We start from the raw sequence: 23,374 nt of genomic DNA, 5'->3' as shown, positions 1-23,374 counted from the left end.
AGACGCTAGGACACATTTCCCAATACTTAGGTCACGTTTGCAAAACTCCTCACACAGTGAGCACAACAGAAGTCTATGTGGGCTAAACTGAGGACCAGTTATCATTGTCTTGGCTCAAAATGCATTCAATGACTACATCTCTCAAATTTCATGAATCATCTTCTCACTCAGACACAACAACTGCCAAAAAGCTTTGTACGGACAGGACATTTTGCATGTGCTTACATACTGTTTTCAAAACTGTTAAACTCATGGTCAAAACAATAACACAATGCAAAACTTGAAAAGACAGCAAAATCCAACGGCAATATTTTATTGAAACATATTTTAAATCTAACAATGCAGTTTAACCAGCCACAGCTGATTCTCATTGTGGATGAACATCTACACAGTTGTTACTCCTTCAATTTTTCAACTCCTTCAATTCTGGCATGCCAGAAGATTCTTTCCTAGGTGTATTACCCTAGATGACATAAGATCTGATGTGGATGAGAACCTGTGGCCAAATGGAGGAGACCGAGTAGATTAGCATTACTATTGTATGTGTATCAGTGGATGGTGTGTATACAAATTCTTGTATTTTGGGATTACTTAGTGCAAAAAAATAAAAATACATAAACATAAATACATGATGTCTGATTCATTCCAGTAACATATATTGAAATTATAAACAGAGATGTGTCCTTGTTTTACACAGGAAAACACTGTGTAATGCTACATGTTGTTAGTGTTTTTTAGGTCATTGTTTTGTGGGTGACAAAGTGTGTTTGTCGGCTGTCAACCTTTGCTAGTGTTCTGGAGGAATGTGTTCATTGGAGACCTGAATGAAGTGTTTTGGTAGTTGTAGTGCATTTTGAATGTGAAATGAACTGCTTTGCCAGGCTGATGGTCAGTTAGGAGAAATGTGTGAAGAGTTTTGCAAAAGTGACTTAAGTATTGAGAAATGTGTCCTAGCGTCTGTAAAAAACTGTAAACTGACACAGCAACAAGCTGCAGCCACGCTGAGTCTCTATTTTAGCCCAAGTTGAAAATTCGGACTTCAAAGTATACATCGGCTTTTAAATTGTAATTACAGCCCAGTAAATCCAGAGTTATGATAAATATATATATATATAAGCCATGCGTTTTTCTAAATACTGTTGTTACGTTTTTGTGTGTGTGTGTTTTTGTAAATTTTATTTTAAGCGTTTTCTAAGGAAAGCTCGAAAACAGTAAGAAAGAAAACCCACTTCTTTCCTATCGGTGGGAAATTGTACCATCTCGACCTTTTTTTTAAGTCACGTGGGATTCGGTTTTTAAGGAAAACGGGAAAGTTTTGGGAGTGAAGGTAAAGGCAGCAAGACTGATCGAGCGAGCGAGTGAAAGACCGAGTGAGAGAGAGAGAGTTTTTAGATGTAGGAGATTTGTGACGTTTAGCGTGGAGTGTATCGTTAGTGTGTTGTGTTGTGCAGTAGTTCTGTTGTGTAGTCGTTGTTTTGTTTTGCGTGTCAGTGAGGGCACTAATGAATGTCACAAAGGCAGATTGCAGTGTAAATACTGTCACCAAGTAGAAAACCAGCGAAAAACCACCTCCTGTTGCCAGGCCTGCAGGTTTGTCCCTGTGCTGTTCTCCTCTGTCTTTTGGTGGACAAACAATTTGTTTTACTGGCACACATCAATTGTGGGGCATCTTATTGCGACACCTGATTGTTCTCTCATTTTAGTTTTAGTAATATTTTTAAATGGTTGTACAAAAAAAACCTCGGCAGGTGTATTGGCTGCATTTTTAGGTAATTAGTTGTATATGTTTACAAAATGTGTGCATAAGTTTTCAAAATGTACAATTTATATTTGCATTTCAAGTTATAATAATTTACTCAACACGTCTGTGTTTTTCTTTACAGTAAAAAAAAAACTACTACTAGGATTTTAAGTTCTTTGTATGATTTCAGCTCAGTAATACTAATGCAGTATGTTAGTGAAAAAAGAACTTAATTCAGACACGTGAGGTTAAGCTGAAAAGAATGATGGCAAACAAGGCAATGGGAAAAAAAATAAATTGAAACAATTTGAGGGTGAAATACAAACGTAAACTCAAAAGCAGTCAAAAATAGCCGGTTGTATTTCGGACCTCAGAGGGTTAATCCAACAAATCATGAAAAATTAGGTTTAAATTTGTGTTAATGACAGTGCAGATTTCTGACATTTTGTGTAATTTAAACATGTAACAATTTGATTTTTTACTAACAAAAAAAGTGTGAAACTTAAGTTAGACTTGTGTTTGTAAATTAACCGCCCCATGTCGTGTAGCGTTCTGGATTTTATACTTATTGGGCTATATATTTATTTATTATTCAGACTATACAGTACATAAAATCAAAACTCACATGTTTTATGCAACTAAAGTGTTTAATTATGTGGGCTACAGACAATAATTAAGTTATAGACTATATTTACATGAAAAACGTGTATACTTACTGCATTTGAATCATTTTAACCATATGTAACCACCTGCATATGTGTTTGAATAAAAAAGGCCTTGATTTTGCCACCCCATTTGATTTCTTTGCCACCCTCTTGGCACCCTATGAAAATTTCTCTAGATCCGCCCCTGTACTCATGCAGTGGGATCCTAAATGTGTTTACACAGTTTACATATTATGGGGTCTTGTTTTCCTTATGGAGATAGATAAATAAATAAAAGTTAAGGTGAAGACATTTTTGCAGACAGAAAGTTGTGATTGTGGTTAATGTTAGACTAAATTTTACTTTTCCTCTAAATTCCTGGAAACATGTCTCTCTGTGTGTGTGTGTGTGTGTGTGTGTGTGTGTGTGTGTGTGTGTGTGTGTGTGAGCGCCCAGTACTTCTAATGCTAATTACTTACAGAGGAAATAATGAAGTATTTTTTGTGTGTGTGTGGATGCACGCACATGCACACTCCATAATTTTGCTGTTGTTAGCAGTAATGCTAATTGCTAGCATCAATGCTGATGAATGATGAAGGACTAATACAGTGTGTGTGTGTGTGTGTGTGTGTGTGTGAGAAAGAGAGCTTGTGTCTGTGTGTGGTGTGCATATGGATAGCAGTGTGTATTTTGTGTTTACACAATGTGCATGCACCATCAGTCACTGTCCTGTCATTAGCACTCATGCTAATTGCTAGCAGACAATCTAATGGAGTGGTCCCTCCGGAACATTCAGGAAGCTCAGACTTCCTTCAACACCAACACAACTCGCTTGGGCATGTGTGTGTCATGATGGGAGGATTAATGAAGGAAGCAGGGAAATGATCTTTCCCAGTTAGTGTGTGTGACAGAGATACATTTGCAAGTCTGCATGTGTGTCAGCGAGAGACTGATAGAATTAATGACAGCGTCCAAAAGGTGTGTGTGTGTGTTTGTTTCAATGTTTGTGTGCTTATGTTACACTGTTCCAAAAAATAGTAATGTCAAATTATTTTACTGTATTTTACAGTTGTGTACTGTTTTTCTAGAATATCATTACATTTACATAAGTAGACTGTGATCTGACATGTCAAATGTAAGATAACGTAACATCACTGTAAATGTAATAAAACACAATTTACTTGCTTGTTAAATATATTTTTTTGTACATATGCATATTTAGATTGTAAAAATACATCCAGAAATGTCTCCCATCATGCCTTGGGACATGTGCTGCTGTTTAGATGTTCTTGTTTTATTGTTTATGGTTACGTTACTTTTAACTGTTATCTTGAATGTTGTGTTTACGCCGTGGTGCAGAGTCACTGACAGTTGTTGTTTTGTAGAGAGAGTGCTGTACCATGAGTGACTTCTGTTGTGCTGTTGTTGAACCTTGAGGCACATTGTAGCACCAGCAAGTGTTTTAATAAAGAGCTCCCCCTACCAGTTTGGGTTTATAGAACAAGCGCAATCTCTCTCTGTGAGCTTCTTTTTTAAGATTTCTCTGCATGCCACAATGTAAAACATTGCACGGACACGCTGTGCTAATTATAAATTTTGAAAAAGAAATGTAGCGGTAGGAATTGCAATTAATATAAATAACATGATGCTAAGCATCAGCCAATGAATGTGAACTAACAACAACAAGGTGGCGGGTATGGCTGCGACCGTAGGAAAAAACCCTAATATGAAGGTATTTTACTGTGCATTTTACAGTAATGTTCTGTTCTTCTAGAATATCATTAAAGTTACGTAAATAAATTTCAAATTCAAATTTTATTTGTCACACACACACAACCATACACAGTATGACATGGGGGTGAAATGCTTGTAGCTGTACAATGCCCGACCATTAAATGACAGAAGAAAAGTTTTACAATATTTACAATTTACAGTTTACTACAAAAATTTACAAATTAACTTAGGAATTTACAGTAAAGAATGTGCAAATAGCAGAAGAGATTATAAAGATAAGGATTATAATAGACTTTGACTTCACATTTTGAATGTAAATTAACGTTAAATCAGTGTAATGTAATACAACATAATTTTCACGATTATTAAATGTATCTGTCTGTACATATGCATATTTAGATTGTTAAAATACATTCACAAATTTATCATGATTTCACAAATATCTGTCCGTTATTTGAAATATTGAACTGTTGAATTCAAATGTAATGCTATGGAAAAGTATATAACATGATCCCTATAAGCTTGTGTTACATCACATAAGTATTATTATCATTGCTAGTTAGGGCGTTCGTGGCTCAAGAGTTGGCAGTTCGCCTTGTGATCAGAAGATTGCCGGTTCTCGCCCCGGCTCGGACACTCTCTGTCGTTGTGTCCGTGGTCAAGACTCTTCACCTACCGCCTACTAGTGATGGCCAAAGGGGCCGATGGTGCGATATGGCAGCCTCGCCTATGTCAGTCTGTCCCAGGGCATGCAATCAATTATTATTTAAACCAACTGTTAACTGTATATTTCTGTACATTTACGTATTATGATTCATATTTCCACATTCAGTGACCTTGTTTATAGGTAATTTCATTGTTTGATCACGTAAAAATGTTCCTAATTTAATGTCTAAAAGCACTTGGAAAAGGCAGAATCCCATGTCAAATTAGCGCAACAAACTCTATTTTCATTACTGAAAATAACCGTATTCTTATGGGACAGTTATTTTCTGCTATTTTACGGTCGTATTTTGGCGCCCCAGCTGCCGGAACATTACCGTTTTTTTAAGATGTTTTTTTTTCCTATTTATAGATGATTTCATTGTTTAATCACATTACCATGTTCCTAATTTAATGTTTAGCGGCACTTGAAAAAGGCGGAATATTACCGTTGTTTTAGGATGTTTTTTTTAACAGTGTACTATAGACAAGGAAAAATCAGTTTTAGGTAGTTCTACCACATGTAGTTAAGAAGCAGCACTGATTTCACACCATAAAGTAACTTTTTTTGGGGGGGGGGAATCAGTGGGTCTTTAAGCTTTTGATTCAGAATAAATCATCAAATGGTGAGCTTAATTTATTTTGTATCTAATCAGTCAACTACTTATTTGGTGGGCTATGAAAAGTATCATGAATCTAGATAGCTCGTTTTCAGATTGGTGAATGTGAATATGTACAGTATGAGGCGGTAATGCAAAACAACAAGGTACTGGCTGTTTCTGGTTTTTAGGTTTTATTCAGAAAGTAAAGCAAAGTGCAAAATGGAAAGACGATTGGAAGAATTTTAAATGAAACAGGGGAAAAGTTGATGATTATTGAGCAAACATGTCAGATACAAATTATGAAGAATACTTTTGTGTTTGCTGCCAGTATAACAAGACAGCTTTGTGCTGTTTGTATTACGCAGCTCTTACCTTTTCAACCCAAAATGAACACTTAAGGTTTGCTTGAAGGTTTTTGCTTCATTTTTTTTTCAAAGCTTTCTCACATGCTCAGAAGCATTCATCAGCAGCTGTAACTTGCCAATGACACATACACACGCCTGGGGCGTCTGTATCCAGGAAGGGTCCTAAGGCTAGACCCTCCTAAGGCTAGGCCCCCCCATGTTAAGCGAGCCTGCCGCAGACATGAGTGAGCGAGATTAATATGAAGTCATGCCGGCTCGGATGTCGCCCGGATCAACAAGGTCCGCGTCAGGTGTTGAGGAGTTGAGACCCCTTGAGGGCACTCTGATGAGAAGTGGGCTACTGGAACAAGAAGGCATCGGTGGACAAGAGATGAAAACAGGGTGTTGTTGGAATGCTATTACGCAAGTAACCCCAGCGAGAAGGGTTACATGAATAGGTGCAGTGATTCCCAGGAGCAACATGTGAGATCTCTGTGCAGAAGAGTGCAGTCCTAGGAACAGCTAAGATACTACGCAGGACCCTCAAGCTCCCAGGCCTCAGGTAGAGGACCCGAGCTGGAAGGACAGACTGCCGGCTGGGGCGAGAGTAGGGGTGCAATGATACACAAAATTCACGGTTCGGTTCGGTTCGATACTTTGGTATCACGGTTCGATATTTTTTCGATACAAAATAAAATGTTCATGCCTTTTTAACTCATTCACTGCCATTGACCCTCTACAGTTCGCATACCGCCACAACAGGTCCACTGATGATGCCATAGCCCTGACACTACACACTGCCCTGTCACACCTGGAGAAGAGAGACACCTATGTGAGAATGCTGTTTGTAGATTACAGCTCAGCATTCAATACCATCGTTCCCTCGAAGCTGGACAGGAAACTGCAGGATCTAGGACTGAGCAGCTCCCTCTGCAGCTGGATCCTTAGCTTCCTGTCTGACAGACGCCAAGTGGTCAGACTGGGCAGCATCACCTCATCCCCCATCACACTGAACACTGGTGCTCCACAGGGGTGTGTACTGAGCCCTCTCCTAGGGCTGGGCCATATTATACCGTTCACGGTAATACCGGTATAATGTTAGGCAACGATAGGAAAATGAAATATCGCAATAGAATGGGAGTAAAACGCGCATGCGCAGTGCCTTTGTTTTCATACGCACATGGCCGATTGTTGAGTGAAACAGATGAACCAGAATTGGTTTGTAAAAATGGTGCAACTTCCGTGATGTGGAACTGGTTTGGTGTTTGTCCGTCAGATACACAACAAAGCACATTTTTTTTGCAGAACATGCAAGCGGCCGTTGTTATTGTCGTATTTGTCGGACTAAGATGCTCTTAAATCTGGGAGTAATCTGGGTCCTAAACTCCGTATACTTCAGGTCAAACAACACTGCAGCATCACTTAGAGTTAAAAACTGTCTAAATTCTTTCATCTTTAATAAAACGATCAGCATTGCTGCTTTACCAGGTGTAACTATAAAGTTTAACTTCCAGGCATCCATGAAAACAAAAGTTATTACATTTAACGGAGTTAGAAGTTAGCAGGAAGCTAGCGGAAGTTAGCTCGCTAGTTTCGCTAGTTACCTAAGCATGATATTGCATGTTCTGACTGAGAGATTTCTGAAAAAAAATCAAACGTACAGCTCTGCTATCACTTCCAACATAAATGAAGACAGGAAACTAAACAGCAGTGACGTTTGTAGGGTTACTGAAGTTGGGCTAGCTGGTATATAATGATGTGCTACGTGATCGCTAGCGACACAGCTATGTTAGCATAACATAAACAGTGAAGCTGGAGGACGAACACTAACACTTTTCCACTTATAAAAGTTAACGTGAAGGTTCTTCATGGTTAGAAACAAATGCAATCGCATGGCAGGATGCTGTAAACGGACCAAACTTCAGTCAGGAGAACAACTGAGATAATCCATCCACAATACGAGGTTAGTCATTAATATACTGCAACAACATGGGAATAGAGCAGCTGCCAGAGAATTCAACATTAATGAATCAATGGTACAGAAGTGGAGGAAGCAAGAAGAATGAGTTTAATAAAGTTTGATTTATCTGACTGCTTTGTTTCGCTTAATGTGCCTTATAATCCCGTGCACCTTATGGTCCGAAAAATGCGTACTGCACACTGCAGTTTAATGTTGCAAAGCACCTCTTTTTAACTTCAGTGGATATTATACATGGTTATGCTCAGGATATGTCAGCCCATTTCTACTGGAAATGCCTTTGGTTAAACTTTCAGCAAGGAATTTGCATTTGCACTGTTACATTTTTATAAAGCTTTAATGTACATAAAAACCAGCTTCTTGTTTAAGTGAAAATAAATGGAAGGTTGTCTTTTTGCGCTAGTAATGTTGTGGAGTTGTATTTTGTCTCGCATCAATTATATCGTCGGTTATATCGTTATCGCAAATTTTCAAATATATATCGTGATAAATATTTTTGGCCATATCGCCCTGCTCTACCCTCTCCTATACTCACTCTACACCTACGACTGCACAGCCACTAACAACTCCAACATCATTGTGAAGTTTGCGGACGACACTACAGTGGTGGGTCTTATCACCAATGGTGATGAGACGGCTTACAGGGAGGAGGTCAGCGCCCTGACCCACTGGTGTCAAGACAACCATCTCACCCTCAACGTCGCAAAGACAAAGGAGTTGATAGTGGACTTCCGGAGGTGCAGAGAAGTACACACCCCCATCACCATCAACGGCGCTGCTGTGGAGAGAGTGAGCAGCTTCCGGTTCCTTGGTGTACATCTGGCTGAGGATCTTACGTGGTCAGTACACACAAACAAAACAGGAGACTGAAAAGATTCGGCATGAGCCCCCGCATCCTCAGGACCTTCTATCACTGTGCCATTGAGAGCATCCTCACTGGATGCATCACCACCTGGTATGGCAACAGCACCGCCTACAACTGCAAAGCTCTCCAGCGAGTAGTGCGGTGCTCTGAACGGATAATTGGAGGTGAGCTTCCCTCCCTCCAAGACATCTACAGGAAGCGGTGCCTGAGGAAAGCGGGGAGGATCATCAAGGACTCCAGTCACCCCAGCCATAAACTGTTCAGACTACTTCCATCAGGAAGGAGGTTCTGCAGCATCCGGTCCCGTACCAGCAGACTGAGAGACAGCTTCTTCCACCAGGCCATCAGACTGCTGAACACGTCATAGACACCTCAGCTTCACTACTGGAACTTTAACATTATGCACTCCATACTGTACAGTAATGCCACTGTTTTGCACATGTCTCACTCTGTATATTTTATTTTATATATTTTATTTATTGTTTACTCTATTTAATTTGTAAAATATGTGTACACACACACACACACACACGTAGAAAAATATTTAGTATACACATCCAGAAATGCATATACTATTATATATTGTACATATATTTATTAGTTTCAGATGTAGCCATTCTTGTATTTTGCTTGTTTACATTATTGTATTTTGCACAACTCTGTTGCTTGTGAAGCTCGCACACAAGAATTTCACTCACATGTGCTGTACCAATGTACCTGCACATGTGATGTGACAATAAAAGTGATTTGATTTGATTTGATTTGATTGACGTCTATAGCCGTCAATGGCAGTGAATGAGTCAATGGGTTTAACTCATTCACTGCCAATGGCTGGCAGTGAATGAGTTAATTTGTCATTTATTAAAATTATAAATATATATTTTAACTCAAAAGTACAGTTTTTAAGTTCAACCCTAACACTTGTGCGTGTTTTTTATTTTGACAGCGAATGCGCACCTGCGGACCACTTATGTGCACCCCTGGTTATTTAGCTCATCATTTCGCAGCCACAGAAATTCTTTTGTCCATGAAACCATAAAGCTGCACTTTCTTTTTGCCTTATAGTCTGATTTGTCATAACTTTTCCGTTTTGCGGTAAGCTTTTCTTTGGCTGTCACTTCTTCACCCTGACCTGTCTTATTTGGCTCAGCAGAACTGAAATATATATCCTGCTGCTTTTACACACGCATTCACATAATGCTCAGCGATCCTCTGCGCGATCAACCTCTCACATGTTTAAGCTGCGGGAGATTTCACTTGTCATGTTTGCGTAGTAAGCTAACGATTAATAAGACAATGTCAGAGGAATTGGTGCACAAATTATCATCACTCACAGATCAGTGCTGTCGCTCTCTATACACAGTTCACACGATTGCAAAGTGAAAGCAAAAAAACAAGCGCAAATTCAAACGCGATTTCAATATGTCACATATTGACAGTGGCTCACCGATGCCAATGACATAATTACCCAGCTACATTTCCGAAAGAATGCAAAAGCATTGACATATATTTTTCCTTCCTACAATAGCCCGACGGGCAGGGCAGAGATAGATTTTGGTAGCCCGACTGGAAAAATAGCTAGCCCTGGGACGTCGATGTGCAGTCATATTCGTTGTGTTCCCACTAGTGCTTTCAGGTTAACCTCGTTAAAATGACCTTAACGCCACAACACGGCAAATCTCCGTTAACGAGCTACCCCTGATAGCCCCGTGCATAGGGTTGCCAACCGTCCCTTAAAATACGGAATCGTCCCGTATTTCGAAACAAAAGTACACGTCCCGTATTGAGCTAATAAGGGACGCACTTTGTCCCGTAATACAGTGAGAATCAAAAGTAGTCTATAACTTTTAATGGAATTAACGCTTTGTTTGAAAACATAATTCCCAGCCCCTCTCCTGCTTTGTGACCAATGAGCTGACAGCACACTTATGACAATTCGAGTATGACAATTCAGATTACCGCTCATCTCATTGGTCGAGGAAAGGTCGCTTACGGAGAAAATACCGGAAGACAACAGATGACCACAACAAGAAGCATGGCCAACAGGGAAACAAACGCCGACTCTGCGGTGCAAGTCTCGGACGACAGTACACCTAAAGCTGGGCAAACACTGTGCGATTTTTTCAGTCACGTTATTCAGCACCTGCTCAAACTGTACGGTTGACTCGCAGGGGTTAGAAGTTGGTAGGTCACGATGCAGGGTCTCACACTATACCGCCCGATGCTCTGATGCGACCTGAGTGCTCACACTGTGCCTCCATAACATGAAGGTTATAACAGAAAATCTGTCGCGCTCTCTCTCTCTCCGTCTTACACTCACACAGACACACACACCACCACCATCAACTTTGCTAAATTGCTAATGAAAAACACTCATCAGGCAGCTGTGATTGAGCAGCAGTGTAAATCCAACTGTTTTCACGGTTGTTGTGGTCGTGATAATTTTGTGATGCCACATCGAAAAGGCTCGGATGAGCTTTCCAAAGTTCTACAAGTTGTGCCTCCATCGCTTGTGTCCAGATCACACGCTGCACAGCCGTGCTGCTCCATCTTTTACACCAACGTTTACGTGTTTGCGCGCGAGCAGTGTGAGCGCCTGTGGTGAGAACCTCACGAGCGATTGATGATCGGGAGCTGGTCGTGAGGTGTTAATCACTTCTCGTTACCCCACGTATACTACACGATGCACGATGAAGGCCAAAATCGGTCCGATCACTCAAAAATCGGCTCAAAATGGGCCTAAAACCGCACGGTGTAAGCCCAGCATTAGAGCAGCAATGTTTGTTCCCCTCAGACAAAGGGAAGAATGGGAAAAGGAAAACACCTGGCTGGAAAAAGTTAATATGGGCATGTGCAGTGAATATCAGCGCTATGTGGCCAGAAGTGTGATAATATAATTTATTTTGTGTAATAAACAACTGCAAGGATAGATGATTACAACAAATAGATGACTAATACATAAAAGTAATACATAGGTGAATAATGATGATGAGTTAAGATGCGTAATCATGGGAACAAGCGGGTTTACAAACAGGAGCAGCTGATTAGCATTAGAAAAGCTGAAATAATACCTCAGCTGAAGCCAATTGTACTAAATGCACTAAATGTGCACTGTTACAAGAATATTTTTCTTTCTATTGTTTTCTATTATTTTAAGTTAAGCAGGACAGAGTTCTTTTAAAGAAAGATTTACTTATATTCTCAAAAGTTAAGCATGACAGGCTTCTGTTTAAGAAAGAGACCTGTTTTATTGTGTTAATGTTGTCATTTTGAGCTAAAAATAAATGGCTAAATTATCATTTGTTTCACATGTGTTCATATCACAAAGAATACACATCTACTTAAATCAAATTCAAGTCAAAGGGTTAAAAAAATAATTTCACACACAAAAAAAGAGCTAGAAAATTCACCACACTGGGAAGGGTGAAGACAATTGGGTCGCCCGGCCCTGGCCACGAGGTGTCCCTTATTTATTTTTCAGGGAGTTGGCAACCCTACCCGTGCATGGGGCTAGACGGCCAACACGTTAACGAGCTAACTGCGCTAACACACTAGCTCCCACCCATGTAATTGAGCATTGCGTGGCACATCCAACATACTGTTTTACTTTAGTCCATGAGCGCTTACCTTCAGGGTCATACCTCACATGAAAACCAAAATAATTCCAAACACCAGATCTGAATGAGGGTGGGGGAGGTTCAATTTGCCATGTTGCAAGGAGAGCTTAACTTCTGTCTCGCTAGCTTGCCCTGCGCTCTTCCTTCTGACTATGCTGTCTGTGTGGAGCGCTCAGTGGATCTGCGCTCGACAGTGCAGCCTAGGCGGAGTAGTCGAACGCAGATTCAAAAAAAAAAAAAGTTTAGTTTCTGTTTCCAGAGAGGATTTTTTTTGTTTACTTTTCATTGTTTGAAAATCCTTAGTGTTTCTTAGTTTCAGTGTTAGCTTTAGCCTTTTTAATCATGGTAAATGGCCTGTATTTGTATAGCGCTTTACTAGTCCCTAAGGACCCCAAAGCGCTTTACACATCCAGTCATCCACCCATTCACACACTGGTGATGGAAAGCTATATTGTAGCCACAGCCACCCTGGGGCGCACTGACAGAGGTGAGGCTGCCGGACACTGGCGCCACCGGGCCCTCTGACCACCACCAGTAGGCAACGGGTGAAGTGTCTGAGACTGAGACTGTCCAAGCCGGGGCTCGAACCGGCAACCTTCCGATTACAAGGCGAACTCCCAACTCTTGAGCCACAATTATTAAACCTGCCGGCTTATGACCTTTAAGGAAAGGTCATAAGCCTTGTTTGGCGAGATGTCCGGACGATCTATTGTGTAAGTGACTTGGAGCTATAGAGGGTTAAAACTGCATACACGCTTGCAAAACATATATAATACATACAATCTAGGAACAGGCCTGAGCAAAGGCCTGAATCTATTCAGCAACCTGTTGCATTTGAGTTTGCTTAGTAACAGGTGACAGAAGATGTGTCAGAGAGGAGGGCAAGTCCACGGGGGCCTTCAGGGCCTGAAATCATCGCCATATTTGGAAAAGATGCTAGAAAGAGGAACTTCTGTGTCTGCCTTTAGCTCTAAAAATTGATCATTGTCTGTAAAAGATGCAAATAATGTTCTTAAGATGCAAATTATGTTCTTAGAACACGAGAAGGGGCGTTTAACCCTGACGTTATAAAAGCAACTCTTTTGTGTATTTTTGGGCGAAGAAGTCTGCTGATGTGATGCTGTGTGCTTCTTCCCATGGTGTGTTCTGAATAAACTCTTCATCTGATTGCACTGTACTGGGCCTCCATTGGTTTGTTTTTGTGCCACATTTTCAAATTCGGGACAGTCTTTAAAACAACAACTTCTTAATAGAAAATCTGTGTGATGTTTGTTGTGCATGTGAGAATAGTGACGGTAATAATCCAGTGCATTTATAACAAAGGAGTAGGTTTTATGTGCTCTGCCTCCTGCATGGAGGTCTAAACTACACTGAGTATTTCCAGTTTGTCTGTTGCTTTCTAATATCATCTCAATTGGTGTCATATTTTGAAACTAGTTGATGCATTTTAAGCATTTATGCTTAAACAAACCCACTTCCATGAGTAAGAGAATAATAATTTGAGAAAAAATGGTCTCTTTATGTGAGAAATATCAGCTCAGCATGCAGTGCAATATCTAGATATTAACTTACTACTCTCACTGCCTTCCAGATACAGAAATATCTGACCAAACTACAAAAAAAATCTTATATGGAATTTAATAAATATGATTTAATATAATTTTCATGGAACAGAACATGTCATCGAATTACTGTGACAGTGGTGTAATTTAGAGGCCTGAGCTGCTGACACTTCACTTGCTGTCTCCAGTGTCGACGTACTGTCGTGCTGAGTTTCAAAATTAAAAACATCAAACCATAAGCATCAGTTATTACTTTTCAAAGTGTTTGGTCTAATGATTCCACAGCAGGGACATAGATCTCGCCTGCACAAGCGTTTCCATGCTTTTTAAAGCATAATAACACATGAAGTGGATGATTTTGTTGACTTTAGTTTGAAAAATCTCTGAAAACTAACGCTGATAAAAAAGATTTCATCTGTCAGTTTTATATTGGGTAGTGTCCATGAGCATTTTAATCTGCTCTTTGATTTTAAAAAAAGTGCAAATGCCTGTAATTCTATAACTCTGATTAATTTTCTGACATTGGTTCTAGAACATTTTCACTTAGTTTTTCTTCTTTCTTGTTTCCAGATCTGCATCTAAAGCAGTGTCCCATGTAAAAGCAGAAAAGTCTCTAAGTAGCAATCATTGGATTTGTTTTCAGAGGATAATTGGGTCATTATGTCAAACATCAGTTTGATATTCACATATGACAAATGATAGAATGAGCTCACTAGTCAATCAGATCATGTGAGCCCTGATTAAAAGTTTAACCTCTGCCTGCTCTAGCCTGACAGCTCACATCCTGATTAAAAGTAGCCATGCATTCACGTGGTACTAATATACATATCAGAAGGTCAGCTTTCAGAAAAGCACCTCATAGTACCTTTGCAGGAAAAACGTATAGACTTTGTACTTTTTACAGGGGGGTGTTTTTACCCTTTTAGTTTCTACCTTATAGAGGTCAGTCATTAATTCTGGTCACAAATGTGCACCTTTAAGTAACAATACAAACAATACACATTTTTTTAAAAGTGCATAACTAAGCACATCTCAAATTATCACCAAACAGAGAGGCAGCACAGACCGGACCATACACATGTTATTTAATGATGGGTTTTCTAATTTGATCCCATAAGTGTGGCTAGTTGTTTTTGTTTCTTGACATACTGGCAACCTTTCCAGGGTATACTCCACTTCTCAAAGCTGGCTCCAGCTGCTCCCAAACCTGAGATCCTGAATTAGATAAAAGGAAGAAGGCAGATGGCTTGATGGCCTTTTGTTAACTTCTGACTCTGTCCAAATAAAAGTCTCATCTTTTCCTATAAAATCTGAAAGTCTCCCACAGATGCAGAATATAAGTTGTCAGGAGGTAATATATGTTTTTGATTTAGTTTTAATGAATAATAAAATGGTAAAACTTTAAAGTTTCCAATTGCATTTTGTTATTTGACAAATACAGGTTACCTCATATCTACATTTAGATCAGAAAGGCACACATGATTGCCTTTAGGTACAAAAATTTATGCTAGGGAGAACCTTTGTGTAAACTGGGGAAAATAAAGTTAAGATATTAAAATATTGCAAATGATGCCCATACCTTTTTTTTTCTTAAAATACAAGCAAATTTCTGAGTGTGTTTTCTGTGCTCATCTGCAAAGTGCTAAAGAGAAACAAAAAAGTGAGAGAAAATAAACATGTTGGCTGAATAAAGATGCATTATGTCAGTGTATGATTTGAAACTAAGGTCTATAAAACGTTAGCTCTTAAAAAGAATGCAGCTATCAAAGGACGAGCTGCAATCGATCATAGAGGCCTAAATACATGAGCAGAAATTAGGAGCAGATGAATAGTGAGTAAATGTGTTATTAGCACCATTAGCTCAACATCAGCCAATACTAACTAACTAACTAACTACCTCTGGGATTTCACTCTTTACTTGTTTTATTTCTTACTTGTTTTTTTTTTAGTTTTCTTTTGGGGTTTTCTTAATCTCAACTAATTTTAAAAGAACAAGGATGCTTTTGACTGTTGTGTGAAGAAAACCAGATGTAGTGTTTATTTATATATATATATATAAACACTTTGTTTAAAGAGGAATATGTTCAAGTACCATGTATACCCCAAGACTGTACTTCTCGTGTCTGGTTGCAGATATTATATTGTTTGCTTTGAAATGCCATGTATGTAGAGATTTTGTAGTCTTATTGATTATTCACACCACGCCACACTGCAATTCGCATCCATATATTCATACAGCTTTTTATTCAGTGCAGCAGCATCCACACCTATGGCATATTTAGAATCACCAGTTAACCTAACATGCAGGAAGCCAGAGAATCCGCAGGATATCACCATGCCACTGTAAGTCTATCAGAGCTTGTGTGAATTCACTGCTGAAGCACAACAAAGATTTTAACCAGCTTCACATCCGAAGCTTGCTACTCACAAATAAGCAGGAGGCTTTTATTTTTAAGGGGCTATAGGAAATACAATGCATTAATCAATTTGCTGTGCTTTTCTTTTAAGCATTCTCCAACTAGATACCCACCCAGCTAGCCTTGATGTTTATTGAGTCATTCTTCTACTTTGCAAGGCAAGGATTGGCAAAGCAAGAGTCACCTTCATCCAGCTGTTACGAACTGGCATGTCCATGTGTTTGTTTTGTGCAGGTGTTGTGTTTTTTTATGTTAATTTAGCTGTGCCAGGGCCCTGCTCCGATTGGTGCATGGATACACCGCCCGATGTGACTGGTTCCAGCTGGAGGACCCGCCCATTAATAGGAGGCTGGAGTGCTACAGTGGCCAGAGGTCCTCGCGTTTCTCCTCATGACCCAGCAGTATTCCTGTGGCACCCGCTGGCTGCAGTGCGCTTGAAAGTTGTGGAAGTGGAGTGGGTAGGGGTGAGCTGCCGTTTCTTTTGATCACCCGTTTTCTCCTGTTTTGAGTTAGTTAAGGAGGTCAGACTCTGTCTTTATTTTTGACTTTGTTTTGGTAAGGTCAGGGGTGCGGGATTTGTGTAGATTTGTTTTGTTTATTGTTTTGGCCTTGGCTCACCCTGAAGTGTTGACACTCCCGTTTTGGTTCCTTTATTTCACATTGTAAATAAATCACCTTGTATCTACCGGTTTTGTTTCTTGTGGCTGCTTGGGTCTTGGGGGGGAAGCGAGTGCCTCACTCATGTTATGGCCTGGCCCTAGACGGGTCGTGGAAGTACAGACCTTATTTTGAGTTTGATTCCATAAAAAGTGACAAAAACAGTGTCCGTTGTGCGTGGGAAGAAAACTTCTTTTTAAAGCGAAACCCCCCCCCTAAACTTCCAAGCAAGCACCGAGTGCGCTACGACGTAATGGGAAACTCACAGAGAAAGTCGCGGATTCTTCCACTGACCGCTGCGGCACACCTGCACCAAAGCACACCTCCGCCTATGCCACTCCTGCTTTACAGGTGAAAATAGAGCAACAGGACCGCTAGTCTTTGATGTTATTTATTTTCTGCTGTGTTTTACTTGCATCTATTTGAAAGGGTGAGTGTAAACACACAAAAGAAATATATTTTATGTGCTGGAATGTGCAGAAAATAAGTTTAAATGTTAAAAAAATTTCTTCCAGTCAGAGAATGTTGCATATAATTAAATTTTTGCTTGATGCATAAAGTTAAAAGGTTAAAACTAATAAAAAAAGTTTTAAAAAGAGACTTTTCCATTTGATTACATTTTGTATGATGGATTATCCAGAAAAAGTAGAATTGGGCTGAAAGATCCATCGCTTTATCACCTCTTCAGGTTGTAAATCGTGTTTTTAAAAAGTAACTAAGTAACTAAGTAATTAATTACTTTTGAAAATAAGTAATCAGTAAAGTAACAGGATTACTTTTTGGGGAGAGTAATCGGTAATTAGTTACTGATTACTTTTTTCAAGTAAGTTGACCAAAAACTGGTGACGAGACCTCGAGGCAGAAGCAAAAAAGATGGGCTACAACGGGACCCATCTAGAAAGAATGGTCCAGGACAGAAAACTCTGGAGATCTACTTTTGGCAGCCCATACCCTGGGAGGAGTAATGGGCAGTAGTAGTAGTAGTATTCTACAGTTTTACTCTTTTACCCCCCTCCCTCCCCTGTCACCCTACTTTTATGTTTCTCCAGAAAGGTAAAATTCTTTAAGTCAAACATTGCATCACTTACATATGTAACTTATTTAATTTCACATGTTCAACATATGTTGAGCCAAAATAACAAATCTGAAGCAGAGCCCCAGCATGCCATCAAAGGAAAGAAGCACATTCTGTGTCTAGTTCTTTGGGGCAGGGAAACGCCCTTGCAAAATGAACAGTATGACTAACATAGACTCCTAAACCCATATGGAAAAGAAATAGTAAAAACTTCTATATGATTACTCATGAAAGTGGCCACTTTCATGAGTAATCATATAAGGTTTACATGATTTACTCATGAAAGTGGCCACTTTCTCATTACTTTCATATATTGTTTTAGTAAGTATCCAAAACATACAAGTTTCATTATATAATTTTAATTTTTCAAGGGATCTTATATCTGTTTTCACTCTTATATGCTTTTCATACAAGTTTCACACAAGACAGATACAAACTTTATAAGATTTATATATATCTTTACCATATGGGAAGGGACACTTTGAATACACATCAGATCTAACTGTGAAAAAGAAAAATATTCTGTATATCTATACTGATATGACTGGGTAATGTGTTAAGAATGAAAGGATGCCACATGTTTGATGAAAATGAAATGTATCAACCAAACAACCTCCTCTACCTCTTAACTGACTAGATCTGTGCCCAGAGGTTTAATTCACTTCTGATGTACTCTAATTGAAAAATAATGTCTTTGAATATTTTTTTGTGGAAAAGGGCTTATTATGGTCTCCTTTCTTTTTAAGTATGATGTTCATTGGTACAGACCCAGACCTCATCACAGATGGATTGTTTCCTTCCCTCAAGCTATTCAAGCATTTATTTGAATGAATCAGACTCAGATAACAATAAAGTATTATCATGGAATACTAATACACATTTATGTTTATTGAGTAACTGTGAGGACCCAACCACAAGTTTATGAAAGGGCGAGTTTTAGTCTAAAACAAAGACACTATCCTCAAGCAGCCATGTGAAAGCTGGGAAAAAGGCCAAAAGTTCTTAAGGTGTAAAGGTAGTCCTGTTAAAAATGGAGGTACAAGGTACACCAGTCACACACACAAAATCCATCACAAACCACACATTTTTCTTTTTTCTGTGTAAAATTGTTTTTGAATGTTTTACATTTTTGAGGTTGTTTTGAGGTTGGTATGTTGTTAACTGACTCTTTTGACATAAGGGGGAGTAAATAATGAGTTTAATCTCAAGCTGCTGTGTAGCCGTACCCAAAACCTCCCACTGCAAGTAAGTGTGACTCGATGAGCCTGAGGCAGAATGGAGCTGACAAAGAGAAAAAAACATGAAGAGTGTAATGTTCCCCTTAACTTTTAAATATTAAAGGTAATATACCAAGATATGCTCAGAGGCAGGGTACAAGAGAATTCAAAGCCAGCCCGCTATCATGAAATGTTGCATGACTGACATGTAAAGTAATTTTACATGTTATCTTTTTTTTTCCTTGTCATGCCATTTCTGCTGACTTACATGGTGCAAAGATGAATGATGCCCCAACACCACCCTCAACCATATCCCATAACCAGGCACTTTATAATCCCTAGCCATTTTACCTTAACTTGTCCCAGGATTAGTCATGCAGGCATCATTTCATGGAAGAAGCTCAAAGTGGTAACAAAAATGTCCCTGCAGTAGCATAATTTTTATATTTAATTCGATATTGTTACTATGAGCAAAGCTGCAAAATGAATCTAACCACAAACTTAGGTAAAACTTCCAATTCCCTTGTGTCTTTGTGTCTTCTGCTGTCGGTTGCTTGGTAAGTTGGTTCTTCCTGTACTTAGTCTCTCATTCCTTTCCCCTGCCTCTCCTCATTCCTCAAACGTGACATTTTTTATTCCTTTATTGTTAGTAAATGGCGTTTCTTTGGCTCTAAATCAGTGTTGTGGTCTTTTGAGCGAGCTGTAACAGCTGTGAAATCAGATCCATAGATTAGGCTTTGTGCAAATGCTCTATCAGATTGGATTTTGTGAGGCTGGAGGTCAGGATAGTGCCGCTGGCTTTCTGTGTGTTCTCAATCCATTCCTAGTTATTAGGGGGTGTCAGAATGCATTCATCTGGTGTGGGAGGTTGCCACCGCAGAGATGTAGCATTAGGAGGGGTATGTCATATTATAGACATGAGGCTCTGATTAGCTCGTCCTCTTTATCATGGCACTTGTTAGTTTTTGTGCTCAAAGTTGATGTGTTAGAAGCAGGAAAATGGGAAAGTGTATGGATTTGAGCAACGCTGACAAGGGCCAAGTTAAGATCTCTAGACATCTCCAAAACTGCACTTCTTGTGTGGTGTTTCTGGTCTGTATTAGTCAATATCTATAAAAGTGGTCCAATGAAGGGCGACGGGGTCATTGGAAGGTAAGGGTGAACTATTGGAATTCAAATTGCTAGAAGTGTTCGTGCTGGTTCTGATAGAAAGGTGTCAGAACATAGAGTCCATTATATTTTTGTTGCATATTGCATGGTAAAAGCGTGTAATAGACACGCTGTTGACCATGTCCATTTTGCACTTTGCCTCGTATGGACACATATGCAAAAGTTGCAGTAAGCTGCAGTAACAGCAGAGGGAAATATTTTAAGTCAGCCTGAAAATAATCTCAGGAAAGCATTTAAACAGAAATTATTAACACATTTATATGTAAATATTTATGAGCCACCTAGCTTAATTGTTTCCAGGGACCCTGGAGTGCACTTCATATGTTTTTTGCTGTTTTTTGCTGGTAATGCAACTTCTGCATGCATTAATTCATTGGTGGACCAGCCTTAAAATCTATAAATTGTTTTTACTATAAATGTAGTCCTGTAGGCACCTTTGTACGGTGGCCCCTAGAGACAAAGCACGTACAAACTCCAAAACACTTGCAAACTCCAAAGCACATGCAAACTCCAAAACACATGCAAATTCCAAAACACATACAAACTCCAAAACACTTGCAAAATCCAAAACACTTGCAAACTAAAAAACACATGCAAACTCCAAAACACGTACAAAGTCCAAAACACTTGCAAAATCCAAAACACTTGCAAACTCAAAAACACATGCAAATTCCAAAACACAACGGAAGTGCTCCAGGACGCTAGGGGCAGTGTTGAGCTTTTGAGCAGCAGAATGGACCTAAAAATAAATGTTTGTTTCAGTTCTATGAAGCTTTGAGTATTTTGGATTAGTAGCACTGCTGTGTTTGTTGCATCATATTGCTGTAATTGTTTATATGCTTTATATATTCTGAGGTAAGTTGATCTATAGTGTTACATCATATTCTATAAGGATGTTATGTGTTTGTATACTTTCTGCCCAGTTTGACCCATTTAGCAGAAGCCAGCCTGTTTAAGGCTCTGATATCTATTCTGTATGACTTAAAGCAGTTATGACATGGTCTGATTTTCTCACCCAATAAAGGAATATTTCATATATCAGTCTACTCTTCATTTTATCAGACACAGTTATCACAGCTTGTACATTTTCTTTTTATAAATATATGTAAGCAATGAGCCAAATTTAGTAATGCCAACATACTGAAGAAACAACATTTGTCTCTTATATATGATACACCTATATATACACTGTCAAAGATACTTGTCTTTGAGTGAAGATTTAAGGTGATAAGACATATAAATAACTGCAACTTGAATCTGTACTGAAGCTCAGTATTTGACACAGAGTTCATGTTCACTGCTGTAATAGCTAATAATTAATATAATAACTATAATATTGGCCATATTATATTTACATTACCAAAGTGATATGACTTTAGTCTCATGAACAACATCAGCTAATTGTTATTTACTAACTAATCTTGAAATAACTGTTCAGTACAGAAATGAAGCCCAAAAATCATGTTTTACTGTCCTGTGGTCTCAGCCTCAGATACTTATCAAACCACACAAAGCTCTTGTAGAAACAAACAAACAAATGAACAAAATATGTTCTCCCTCATTTCTGTCAAACCAAGTTGTATGACACGTTTCCAGCGGTTAGTATCATGGTTGCTAGGCAACCTGGGAAGCGCGACGGAGACTAGACCGTCCCATACAGACAAACTTGCCGTTTATTTTGCAAATCGAGCTCAACACTGCCCCTAGCGTCCTGGAGCACTTCCGTTGTGTTTTGGAATTTGCATGTGTTTTGGAGTTTGCAAGTGTTTTGGAGTTTGTACGTGTTTTGGATTTTGCAAGTGTTTTGGAGTTTGTACGTGCTTTGTCTCTAGGGGCCACCGTACCTTTGAGACCACAGAACAATCACAATATATATCCATATATATATGGTTTTTCACACATATATATACTGTACTTTGTGCAAAGTTCATCTTGGATGGCTGAATAACTGACCTGAAAGTCTCTGTTCCATCACACAACTGAGTGCAATGTCTTTAGCATTTCTGTATTCGCCATGTGTGTCTAGTGTGTATGAAATGTAGAAAACGCTCCACATTTTCAGTTGGGTAAACAAATGGTGGATTAAGATGTAGTGTTTAAGTTTGAATCTATTTCATGGCTTTGTGTGATCTGAATACTGACATTAGCCCCGAGGACACAGAATAAAGAGGTCAGAAAATAAATATAATGTTTCTTGCACAAACACATGCAGACACACACAGCGACCTCATTTCCTGCAATTTGTTCTAAGTTGTTTTCTATTACATTCACTTTTAATCTGACTTTATGTCTTCTGTTCTGTGAAGAAGAACTTTAAGGCCACCCCAGTATTATAAGTTGACTTCATAAATAAAATTAAATAGATCCATGAAAATAAATAAAGATCTTATACATCAGAGGTTTTGTTTTCCAACTTGGCAGAAACTGCATATGTAATTGCCAGCAATGTCTGGAAAGGGTTTAAAAGACAAAGAATTGGTGACGACCTATGATCAGATTAAATTCAAAACAAAGAGCAGGAAAGAAGGCTGTTTATAATCTCTGACCCAAAAAATAAGTTTGGAGGTTTGCAACATCTTTAGTTTGAAACACTACTCTGTTATAGCTCTAATTTTCTTTCCTTTTTTTCAAAGCAATTTTGTTTTCTCTGGTTTAATTCACCGTGCCTTTTCTTGCATTGGTTTCCTTTTAGGAACTGGCATTTATATGGAACATATTTGGTCTTCCAAACCATGTAAGCACTATATACTACAAGCTGCATGATACCTTTTACTTATTTAGTTTGACTTATTTACTACTTATTTACTTTACCAAACATGCAAACTCAGAAAAGTAAACTGCACCAACTTTTTAGACCAGGAAAGGATATCTTTTATAAACAGTCTGTGGTCCCAAATCAGAATTTTATCTCATATGGAGCCAATCTGTTCCTATTCCCAGAGAAGCAAAGACTGCCACATTGCCCATGCCCCTGCTGTTTCAAGAAGGTGAACGGTATAAGGTGTCCTTTGGAGTTGGTCCTGTGATGCAGCACATTATGACAGTGTGA

At 39.0% G+C, this 23,374-nt stretch overlaps 1 protein-coding gene across 1 annotated transcript in view; it reads left to right on the top strand.

Moving 5' to 3' along the window:
• Positions 1–23,374, top strand: part of LOC146632528 (uncharacterized) — a 43,989-nt gene extending 20,615 nt beyond the window's left edge. Inside the window, exon 7 of the mRNA XM_085353526.1 lies at positions 23,266–23,374. Within this exon, the coding sequence (XP_085209652.1) occupies positions 23,266–23,374 (109 nt within the window). The remainder of the gene's footprint in view (positions 1–23,265) is intronic.

Source organism: Diplotaxodon limnothrissa, linkage group LG5 (genome assembly GCF_057381915.1).
Source record: "Diplotaxodon limnothrissa isolate DT_005_m linkage group LG5, D_limnothrissa_male_GT1.1, whole genome shotgun sequence".
Lineage (NCBI taxonomy): Eukaryota > Metazoa > Chordata > Actinopteri > Cichliformes > Cichlidae > Diplotaxodon > Diplotaxodon limnothrissa.
This window is presented reverse-complemented; position numbering and strand designations above follow the sequence as displayed.